The sequence below is a fragment of the Podarcis cretensis genome, assembly GCF_951804945.1.
Source record: "Podarcis cretensis genome assembly, chromosome: 5".
NCBI lineage: Eukaryota > Metazoa > Chordata > Lepidosauria > Squamata > Lacertidae > Podarcis > Podarcis cretensis.
The window spans coordinates 29656139-29668602 of NC_137174.1; the positions used below are offsets into that span (position 1 = coordinate 29656139).

A 12464-nucleotide genomic window follows, 5' to 3' on the forward strand; every position below is an offset into this window, starting at 1 on the left:
CAACCCCCAACTCCCAACTCCCATCTCTCTCTCTCTCTCTCTCTCTCTCTCTCTCTCTCTCTCTGAAAAAAAAATGTTTTTGATGGTCAGTGGCAAATGTTTGGCCTGATATGTTGCAACATTAAGCAGTAATTGAAAGAGCATCGTGAAATATAATAAAAGAATGAACAACATAAAAGAGAATTTAGTAAACTCTTCGGTTATCTGTTTGGAACAGTTGTTACATATCAATTTACACAAGCAAAAATGTTATTATTTTAAATAAGCTTGAAAAAGAAGTTCCTGGATTTGTAAAGCAAAGCCCCATGCAGCAATACAGCCTATAAATTTTAAACTCTTCAACTGTAAACACCACGCTAAAGCTATCTATGGTGGCAGAGGGTATGTTTGCCACCCTTTCAGAATGAAGATGTTTAAAATGTGATCCTTAAGGCCGTGAAAATGCATTTCTCAAGATACCACCTGAGATTCTACTAACAAAGTATGATTACTCCAGACTAAATTGCTACAGGATTGTAGCTCAGTCTTTTTAGGAATAAAACTTGTATAATTAATGTGCCTTGAAATATGGTACACAACATAATTAATTTTAAATATTATACTTTAAAGTAGTTGTCCCATAAAAGTCAATGAAATTTGATCAGCTTAAACAGTAGCACTTCAGTTTAACCATGTTTGAGGATTATTAATGTAAACACTTATTCAGAATTTTCAGGCTTGTAATTATATATATATATATATATATATATGATCAACATTTTGAGGTATTAAGTAAAATATTTTATATATCTTATATCTATTTTATATCTATGCTTTCTGAGGCTCCAAAATTTAATTAATACATTAAGATGCAGTTAATGACATTAAAAATAGCTATCAATATTAGCAATTCAGGATTGCATTAATGTGTGAGTTTATAAAAAGTTCAGTATACAGAATTCCATTTTGTATCAGATCAATCCAGCTTAGAACATTACAATCCTGAAATAACTTGTTCACTAGTAGGTCACAATTGTATCAATGAATTCATTTTATTTCTGATCATTGGGCTACAAACCAGAATCCAGTTATTTGGAAGTGGGCTCCAATGAAACCAATGGAATTTTTTGCAAATAAAGTAGCTTCAGTATAGCAGTTGTTTAGTCGTCTTAGTCGTATTTGACTCTCCATGACCCGATGAACCAGAGCATGCCATGGAAACTCTCACTTTCTTCTCAAAGCTTCTCCTTTTTTATGTCCATGGAGATTTCTTACTGGAGTGGTTTGCCAGTTCCTTCTCCAGGTGGATCACATTTAGTCTAAACTCTTGGCTATGAACTGTCCATCTTGGGTGGCCCTGCACAGCATAGCTCATAGATTCTTGGAGTTATTCAAGCCCCTTCGCCATGACAAGGCAGTGATCCATGAAGTGATCCATGTAAAAACACCACCACCACCTAATTACTGTAGAAATTATACTGTTGCACGCCACCCCAGTCTCTGATATTCCAGGGCTTCCAGGTTCTTACCCAGGGTTTGTGTTTCCTTTTGGAATGAGGCACAGTGGAGACTGAGGTGACTTTATGATATATGGTTTGTTTACACAGGTATACAAGCTGAGCCTGCTCTCTACCAAAGAGCTGGTGGGCTGAATTTTGCCATCAGTTCTTGTCCACCAAGCTGCCCACAGATCTGTGTGGTGCATGGCTGTAATAGAAGAGAATGGAGGGGGAGGTAGTAAAATAGAGGTTGTTTGGTTTTTAGCAACTGAAAACTGTTCTTCACTGTATGCACAAGACCGAACCACATACTTCAACTTCTAAGAAGCATAACTGCAGTGGAATTCAGGGTGGCCTATATTTGGGGGCAGTAGAATCCTGACTTTCCATTTCTTTTTACAGAAGGCAATATATAATATGAGTTGATTCATTAGAGTTTAACCCTACAACCTTTTTTTAAGGACAAGGCTTAGCTTTGGAATAACGAGATTCATGAGAATATGTTAAGTGGCGTAATAATGCATTTGCTTATGCTTGCAAGGTCACATTTACACCATACATTTAATGCATTCTTATTCCACTTGAGCAGTCATGGCTGTTAGAGGTGCTGAGAGTTGTTAGAAGACCCCTCTTGGAGCTACAATTCCAGCAGCAGCCTTAACAAACTACGGTCCCAAGGATTCTTTGTGGGGAAACTGCATATAAGAGTGCTTTAAATGTGTGGTGTGGATGTGACCTTTATTAGATCAATCTTCTACCCACTCTAAGCAGGTTTCTTTTGGGGGGGACACTGCTATTCACCTAAAAAGATATATAGGTTTACTGGGCATAACTACCTATTCTAGTGATTAACCAAACAACCCAATTTTATACCTGCCATCTACATTTCATAAAATTTTAAATGAGAACTGTATCTGGTCCCATAATCTATTTTTAAAAATCAGTCAACGTGAGCTTTCTATGTTAAGCATGAGCAGCAACTGTTTGTATGCTCATGCCTGCTGGAGAATGCCACTGCACATGTGCAGAGTGCCCTTCCATGCTGCTGAGTTGAAATGACCAACTAGTGCACGTTTTACGGCTGAGCTCCCACGGCCCAATCCCTGGCTATTCCTCTGTCTTCATTGTATAACTGCTCTGTGCTGTTAAGGAGAGATCACACATCCTTTTTAATAATTCAATATCTATATAAATGTTGTCTTATAAGCTATATATGTGAAATAGCCATCACAGGTCAAAAACTACAAACAGATATTTCATGGAACCTCATCTAAATCACAATACTTTTCAGCAGGGGCACAGACCGGGTTGTTCATTCATTTGGGAGTTGTAATGTGATGAACCAGTGAGTAATGATCAGGCATATTTAACTAATCTCTTGAGTGCACCTGATGCAGTAGTCTTTCCTCACTGTACTTAAAAAAATGCAGTTTGACTAACAAGGCAATTATGCCCTATTCTTTTTTCTTTTCTTTTTTGCTGACATAGTGTTTTGTTCTACTATTGATCAGGTTTTGCAGGTTTTTGTAGCCCTACAAAAACCTATAAAACCTATTAACTAAAGCAGGATGAGTGAGGTGTACAATGATGGTTCTAATGTATGATTACTGCGTTCAATATTTTGGAGGCCCGGAGGGGAGAGGAAACCCAACTGTTAGCCTAAGAGAGGGATAGCTCTGTCAGCAAGTTTGATATAATTATTTTATTTCTCTCACTTAAAAAAGTAAATGGCAATCCAGTTGACTTAATAGAAATAATAATTGTGAAGGTATATAGATCAGAACAGTGAAAAAAACAGGATTAAAAGTTATATAAAACAAATTTATTTGGCAGGGTCTCTTGTAAACCCAGTCCTAGTATACTAAAGAAACTAAGATTAGAGTTGGAACTACCAGCAGTTACCTTTGAGAAGTCATGGAGGGCAAAAGAGATCACAAAGAATTGATGACAAATAAATATAGTACTTTCCCCATTAAGAAGGGGGAAAGAACCTAGGAAACTACAGAGAAATTAACTTAGGCTGCTGTTCTTTACCCACATCCCTTGAAGTAAGTCCTGCTGCATACAATGAGACATTCTTCTTAGTCATGTTTAGGGATTGCACTGTGAAGCTGGAAGTCAATGAGAATTAAAAACATACCATAACAAGATCAATGCTGTGTTCTTTAACATGCAATTTTTTTAGTTGATACCTCTTAGAATGCAGTTGACATTTCTTGCCATATGATATTGTCCTAGATATGCTAAGGGAGGATTTAAGTAGAAGTTTCTTCAGGGGTCATCAGATGCACTCACTGGGCACCTTGTGGTCATGACAATTCTTTCTCCATCTCTGCACTGCAGATTTGGGTGAACAACACAGCCATCATGAATAGCACAGTTTGCACCATCACAGAAACAGTGTTCACATACAGTTCCCCTGTGCTGCACTGTGCCTTATTTTTGGTAACTATTTTGAACATACTGCATGCAATTCAGTGAAATTTAAGAGTATATAAATCCCATGGACTGAAATGGGAGAGTTAAGCGTTGTCCTGACTGTCTGTAGGAACACAGCTGGTTGAAGAGCTGCTTTGGAAGAGTAGCTTTCAATTATTTGTTTACCAGTATGGGATGAGATTAGCATAGACTCTGAACTGGGTGCTATTTTCAGCAAAACGGGGGGGGGGGGGACAGTAAATGCTGTGGAAGGAAGGATTAAAACAAAAACAACTTGCAAGTATAAGCATTATATCAGGTGAAGATTGAAAAAGCAAATGTATGCATATATTTTAAAAGGATGAATATAGTACTTTTCGTTAAAAGAACCCAGGGATTGTAACTGATCACAAATTATAAATATATGCCAGCAGTGTTTTGGTCTCTGCAGGGAGAGACTATTTTTGGAATGCACAAACATCACAAGTAGGATGTGACACCCTCTATTCAGCACAGATCACTCTTATGCTTGAATATTGTATCACCCATTCCACAGCTCAGCTGAGCCACAGTATTTGTACTGAAGCTTATCAAAACAAATTCTTCTACAGTGGCATTGGTTGGTTTGTTCCACGGCTTCATCATACTGGCAAGTTTTTCCTCATGTTTAGCCAAAATCAGGCCTGCAGAACTGTAACTCACACATACTCCAAGATGATCAGAGCCCACCAGTGACTTCATAAACTTCCAGCTGTCACTGTCTATCTGAAACTGCAAAAGCAGGTGGGTGGGAGGTCATGTACCTAGCAGGCTAGGATACATAGCTGGGAGTGTTTTTGGCTTTGTGTTGCGTACATGTTAGGCACACATGAGCTAAATAAAATAAAATAATAATACAATAAACTTACAGAAAACAACTGTCTAAAAACAGTTAAAATTGTATACATATAAACAGCCTAAAATCTAATACATATACTGACTAGGTTAAAAATCTCCAGTTAGGAGGCTTGTTGAAAGAGGATTTGCTTTCTGTTCATTTAAACAGCATTGTTGTGGTTTTCTCATTTGGGTTTGAGGGTAAAGATCAATTACTGTGTGATGATGCCTGGGTGGCAAGCTAGTTAATTTTTTCCTTGCCTTCTGGTTACACAAGTGATGGAGAGGTAGCATTTTCAAATTCTGCATCTGATTATTATTATTATTATTATTATTAAAGTAATTCTGCCAATTTCATGTTTGGCAGAGCAGCTGTGCCTTTGTAAAAAGCAGAAATCAACTGGTGGAGCTTTTCTCAAATATGAAAATTCAGAACAAAAAAATTCCTTCCAGTAGCACCTTAAAGACCAACTAAGTTAGTTCTTGGTATGAGCTTTCGTGTGCATGCACACTTCTTCAGATAAGTGTGCATGCACACGAAAGCTCATACCAAGAACTAACTTAGTTGGTCTTTAAGGTGCTACTGGAAGGAATTTTTTTGTTTTGACTATGGCAGACCAACACGGCTACCTATCTGTAAATGAAAATTCAGAAAAGGGAACTGCTTCGTTTGCTGGCTATGCTTCTCTTTCAAAAGCACAGAAGCCCTACCATAATAAAGATATAGATATAGATATATGATAACTCAAAATATGAAAGTTCTAACTTGGCTGCTGTCTGCAACTCAGAACTTTAGAACAGGGTTGGGGGACCTTGGAGGGCCAAATGTGGCCCCCAGCCTGTTTATGTGGTCCTTGAGATTCTCCCTAGATCACACCCTGTGCTGGTTCTGTTCTGCCCACTGCTAGCTAGGAGGAAGAGTTTCCTATCCTCTTCTTCCTGCTTCAGCCACCTGCATTTCTGGAATGGGGCAAAGTGGGGCAGAGGAGATAGGAAACTTTTATTCCTAGTTTCCTTAAGTTAACTTATCATAGGATCCATCCAGACATTCTGGTAATTTGTCTTTTTGCATTTACCGGTAAGTGATTTCAGTCAAGAGGACTTGGTACATCCCAATCCCCATGCAGTATGTGGGTATCACTAGTTTTGAGTTTGCTGTCCTCTGAAGTCAGGTTGTTTTCTACAGGCTGTACAGTGGGCATGACTTGATTTTGTCCAGGGTTTGTGAAGCATAGGACAGGGTCATTTAAAAACATGAACTGCCTGTAACACTTGCTACACAAGCCGATGCTCCCAGGTGAGTGTATAGCATATATGTACACAGTGGGACTTACTTCTGAAGATATATGCTTAAGATTGCACCACTGATCTTTTCAAGGCAGACTATTGGCAAAACTGACACCTTTTCTCATTTGATTATTGCATATGTTGCAGGCAAAATTAACAAAAAGTGAGGTGGGCAAAATATGTTTCAGAGTGCTGTAGTTTGACTGCTAGCTAGATTCTCCCTTACTAAATACAGGGCAAAAGAATTTATCTTTGCCAGAATAGCAAGCAAAGTTTTGATAGAATGTTATGACCTAGATGATCCACAATAAAATGTTAAGATTTAGGCTTAGGGCTAACTCAGAAATTACATGTGCATGAGACGTTTCCCCCCTTAGATTGCTGTATGTATGGAGCAAATATGTTGCATGAAAGCAGTCTCTCTCTGAATCTGCTTAGCAGTGAAAATAGTAGCTTCTTTTGCTGTTGTTAAAGCACCATCCTTCCTTTTCCCATCTGGATCTACTCTTGTTTGTCTGCATAGCCCTCTTTTATACTAATTATTGAGCAAGGCCAGGCAGGGTTACTGTAGCAATGGATGTTCTTGAAGGGATTAGAGGTACTGATTACATTTATCTGTCTAGTCATACTTACATTTTACTAATCCATGTAATATATTCACTAGAACTGCAAGCTTTGAGCAGTGACATTTGTAAGTTAATCAACTGAAGTTTTAGTTGATTGATCAGTAGGGGCCAATTTTAATAAGTGAGAGTAAATTTTACTTGGTGGAGCCACAATGTACATTTGTTTATTTTTAAGGATTATTTTTGTTATAGTATGTTACTGTAACAGGAATTTAAAAAAATATGTTCAGGATGGCCCTTGCTTCTAAGTATCCGTAGCAGCTTTTGTTTGTCGCATTATAGCTTTTGCTTCTTACCTTTTCTCAAAAAGGCTCCTATATTGGGGTTTTTATAATATGCAGATTGATGTACATTGAATTAGCCAATTCATAGGTTGAAATGAAGATGCTTAATCAACTCAACATTATTTAATTGGTCAAGAGTCTTAATAGTTATTCATGAAAAAGCCTATGGTGGTGGTGGTGGGGTGTTGTTGTTTTGCTGGGAATCACAGGTGGCCAAAAATGCAGTTTTGCTCATGTCCTGTTTGCAGGTGTCCCTTAGGAATCTGGCTGGCCCCTGTGAGGCCAGGATGTTGGACTAGGTGGGCCATTGGCCTGATTTAGCAGGCTCTTATGTTCTTATGTACCCCAGAAGAAGACCAGATAAATTTATTTCATGTGCAATTCATCTAAAGGGTAACTACACTTTAAGTCCTATTGATTTTACTGGGGGACTTAACCACATGGTTACCATTTGCCCACTGAAATTGATTGGAAGTTAAAATGCTTTGGCTACATCATGATTTTTGTTCTTTGCTTCTTAGGTAATACTTAATACTTAGTTGTTGTGTAGGTCAGTTTAGTCACTAGCAGTCACAGCTTTCTAGTATCCCAGTTCTAAAATGTTTCTTCCTTTCATCCAAATTGTCAGCCGCCGCAACACCCCAAGGCAGAGATATTACACACTTAGATTACAGAACTTTGCTAAAATGTGAGCATAGCTTTCTGGACAGGAGTCAGACTCTGATGCTGCTGAATGTGGTTGTTAGGTGTGTGACCCTGGATTAGGAAATGTTAGAGTTGTTCTGGCAGACTTGGAAATGCTGCCTGGAAATAGGCAGTAGTCCTTTTCAGTATGTTGAAGGGAGACACCATGGAGAGGCATCATTGCCTCTGGCAGGTATGCTGACCTCATGATTGTTTCTGGGTATAGACAAGAATAATAAAAACCCTTCTAGTTTAGTTTATGGAAAAAAGAGGCAAAAAACAAAGAAAAAAGAGAGGACATGAGCACTAAAGATTACTCTTAGCACATCACTTTCAATTATGAAAAACTACCATCTTTCTCCAGCCCCCTATCTGTTGTCTTTAGCACAGATAGCACCACCCACCCCAAACAGGCTAACCTATGGAATTTATTTCTGATGATCCATGTGTCAAATGTAGAACTTTGGTAAGTTCCACATGCAGCACGCAGCACATGTGTTTTTGCTGCATTAAGCCCCTCCCCCCTTTTAATGGTATACTTAACATAGCAGTGATTCTTCTATTCCTAAGACCCCAGCTGGCTGCTTTTGACTGAACTGCTCAGTTGGCTCAAGAGTTCCTCTTTAAATCAGCTGCACAGTAAAGCTGGTCAAAATTTCTCACGCAGCTCCGGGTCTTCTGCAGACCAGCTGCTGCTTCACAGGGACAAGACTGGCCATTTTGACACCCTTCAGCCAGTTGAGAGGCATTGCGTCTGAATTAGATGGATTGCTTTCACAAACCCCTCTCTGATCTTTATTCAAAAATTCAAAGGGCCAAACTACTGTATACATGATGTTAAATGTATCTTTGCATTTAACATGCAGGTTTTAAAAAAATGCAATCAGAATAAACTAAGGAAATGTGGCTGCCAATTAATAGGTTCAGGGAAGGTATGGAAAAGGAACTCAACAATTTCCTCCCCAGCTGTGGCCCTGAGAAAATTAGTTCTTCCAGTGACATTATTTGTTTTGCAGAAAATCCCTGTTTGGCACCAGTGGAGGAATTTTCTCCCAATACAAACACTAGCTTGAGAAGATGGATTTTCCTCAGGACTGCAGCATGTTCAGCAACTGAAGCTATTGGCCTTTTTAAAACCCTGAATGTTGATTGCAAAGTCACATTTGGCCCTTTTGCTCTTATATAGATAGATAATCCCCCCCCAATAATAAATGTATGTAACTAATTTCTGACACCTTTAAACATCAGTTTTGGTTTTATAGGTATCACATGAATACATTCTTTCGAATATATGCATAATATATGTACTACTGTCCACCTCAAGCCACAGTTCAAAATCCAAAAGCAATGGTAAGAAACAACATGCTTTTCAGGGAAACATAAGGATTTCAGGAGACCATGGTCTAGAGTGCCATTGAGAGAACAGTCTCATGTAAACAGCATTCCAAGTGGAAAGGTTTTCATATAGATTGGGGATGACCAAGTAGCAGACCTTGTGTTACTTTTAACTGGTTCCAGGCAGGCTCACCAATTTTTTAATCAAGGTACATTAAGAAGTTTGTCCACAGTTTGTCTTGTAAGGCAGATAAAAAGTTTTAATGTTGTAAGAAAGAGAAATAATTCACACTGTAATTTGCATTGCATTTTGATTGGGTATCTATATGCATGCAACATGTAAAATGCATACATTTGTATGTATTGTCTGAGTGCATGCACTCTTCATTCACTTCCTGCTAAGGTGGACCTCAGCTCAGTGGAAGGAATTTCTTGATTAGGGTGGGTTAATAGCACTCAATCCCTGGTATCTCCAGTTTAAAGGATCTCAGGTTGCAGGGCTTAGAAAGACCTCTGTCTAAAAGCAGAGACACCTATTACAGTAAGCTTGAAGGATTCATGAATATAAGGCAGTTTAATAAGTTCATGGCACCAATTTTTTTAAATGGAATTTTTTTGGGGGGCAGTTTTTGCTGCAAATGCCGTACCATTTGGAGAATAGAGAGGCTCACAAGGATACAGAAATTGGACATCAGATGGGGTTCAAGACTTGCTATGTCCCTGGGTAATAGAGTAGACACATCCCCATTTTCCTTTTTAATTTAATACCAGGAATAGATTTGCTGTTTATGAGGTTATGGTCCTATTTGTACTCTTTGTTAACAGCATGCAAGACAATACTTCAGAATCTTCTACTTCGATAACTCAACTACTGAGAGAGAGCTATTTAGCTGAAAACAACCGCCAAGGGAATAGTGAAAGAAGCAGATCAGAACCATCTCCACTTTCTTTCCACCGTGGCAGTAGTTTGGGGCCTTCAGACGAGGTGGCTAGCCAAGAGGACCTTCCTGATCTTTCAGCCTTTTTGAGCCAAGAAGAGCTGGATGAAAGTGTGAACTTGGCAAGGCAAGCCATCAATCAAGATCCACTTGAGAACAAGCAGGATGAACAGATACATGTATTCTTTCCCTCTGAGTTGAAAAACTCTGGAAATACAGTTTCAAACAAACAGCAGTTCCCATCTAAGGCAGCTTCACCAACTTCAGACAGCAGCCTAAGGAAACAGCAATTTGGTTCTGAGACAGAGTCGAAAAAGGAATTTCTCAACAAGGCTGCAGATTTCATTGAGGAGCTTTCTTCTCTTTTCAAAGCACACAATTCAAAAAGAATCAGGCCCCGAACATGCAAAAACTACAGGAGCAAACTTGAATCTAAAAATAAGGCTGCTCAGGACAGTGGTTCTGCTTTCTCAAATCTCTCTGAAAACAGAGAAAGGCCTTGTGACCCAGTACCACAAGATTTAGCTGCAGCTGAGCACTCACTTGAAAACCCAGATAACCCTCCACAGGCAGACTTGGAAGCTGTTAATCAGCTAGAAAGTTCAGGGTTAACAACAGAGTCACCAGCTGCATCTTTTTATTCTGAGGAGACAATAGGCCAACCACCACATTTTACTCAAAAGCTGAAGAGCAGGGAGGTCCCTGAAGGAACCAAAGTGCAGTTGGACTGCATTGTGGTAGGAATTCCAACACCTGAAATCAGGTAAACATGTCCCTGTCTTATTTCTGTAATAGCTTGCGTGCACAGAGGGTGGATTACTGTATAGTAGTTAAATGTTTTCTCAATGTTTCCTCAGATTGTATTCTAAAAACCATACATTTCTCTTTTACAGTGCTCCAGTAATTATTCTGTCTCTGACCTTGGAAAGGTCACTTGTGACTGGCATAAAATTGATGCCAGTCACAGGTTTTAGGCAGCTTTTGATGAAAATGCCTTCAGTGGGCCTTCCTCCCTAGCTGCCCATGCACTTGTCCTCTCCTCTGGGCCCAGTCTGCATGACCATGCATGCAGTGATGTAGTGGGGGGCGGCAGGGAGGCCCTGTGTGCAAATTTCTGAGGAGGCGCAACAAGGCACCTTCATGACATGCTCCTTCATTGAGGCAGGAGCTGCAGGGAGGCAAGCCATGCCTGGGCTGGGGCTTCAGGGCTGGGGCGGCAGCAGTGCCGCCTCCTCCTCATGGCAAGGAGGAAGGGGAGGAGTAAGGACAGGAAGTTCTGAGGCTGGCATAGAAACTGCCCAGTGATGCAGACCCCTTGAATCCTGCTCTGCGTAAATGTCAAGGCTTTTATTCAATAGTAAATGAAGTTTTGGTCATATATTTAATAAATACCAAAATGTTACTATCTGGTATTTGCCTCCCTACGTAGTAGAGGTGGATGTCACCCTCACAAAGATAGAAAGAAAATCACAGCTGCACACATGGAAAGTACATAGCTGAAATTGAACTGAGTCAATGGAGCTGCAGGCATGCATATACTACATTTGCATTTCCTTGGGGAAGGGACTGCATATGCAGCGCTTTCCATTGCAAGGAGCAGGGCTATGCTTCATCGGTACAGCATCTGCTTTGAATGCAGATGGCCCCATGTTCAATCCCTGGCACATCTAGGTAAGGCTGGGAGAGACCCTGTCTGAAATCCTGGAGAGGCACTTCCTGACAGTTTAGAGAATACTGAGCTAGATGAACCAATAGTCTGACTCAAGGCAGCTTCTTATATTCCTATAGGCACACATGGGAGTAGCAGCGCACCTGTCTCCACAGTAGACATTTAAGATCACTCAAGAGACAAGGAATTTGCTTCATATTTGCCTGTTTATGCCCGTGTGTGTGTGTATGTGTTGGTGCACATTCAACTGCTGTTCCAATTATTGATTTTCAAGAAAAAAATATATAAACATAAACATAATCAAAAGGATTAATTTCCTTCCTTCCCACTCCCACACCCCAAAACAGAAAACTACTGCATCAGTTTCTCCCCCTTAAGTCTGTGTGCATAGTTGGTGGATGCCAGTCATCAGGGTGTTCATTTGAATATTTTATAAAGGGGTACCATATTTCAACAAAGTTGTCTGTATCAGATATGTCATTCAGGGTGTGTACTCTCTTAGTTTCTCAGATACAGCAATTGTCCATACATTGTTTCCATTGTGTGATGTGTGATCAAGTCCTTTGTTGTTTTTTGTTACAGTATAAGTAATTGTGCTGCTACCAGGCGAAGGGTGAAAAGTTCCTTGTGTAATAGCTTCCCATTCAGCTGTTTTAAAAATAAAACACCAATAATGGCTTGGAAAGATTAGTTTAAGGAACGAGACTTGAAAGGCTGAGCCATCTGAGCCATAAAATATGTTTGCACAAGGCAAAGATGGCAAAATGCTTCTGTTCATGGAAAAAAAGCTGTGTATTTGGATCCAGACACGTCATACTGTGCACTATGGTGGGCCGTTTACAAACTATCTAAAAAGAAGATATGCATCA

General features: G+C 39.6%; 1 protein-coding gene across 6 annotated transcripts in view; it reads left to right on the plus strand.

Moving 5' to 3' along the window:
* Positions 1 to 12464, plus strand: part of MYPN (myopalladin) — a 65724-nt gene that overhangs the window by 14025 nt on the left and 39235 nt on the right. For 5 of the 6 annotated variants that reach the window (XM_079977342.1, XM_079977343.1, XM_079977345.1 and 2 more), the window contains one exon: positions 9814 to 10689. The exons of the other annotated variant lie outside the window; for it this stretch is intronic. In XM_079977342.1, the coding sequence (XP_079833468.1) occupies positions 9815 to 10689 (875 nt within the window). In that variant the 5' untranslated portion in view covers position 9814. The remainder of the gene's footprint in view (positions 1 to 9813; positions 10690 to 12464) is intronic. 6 annotated transcript variants of the gene reach the window in all.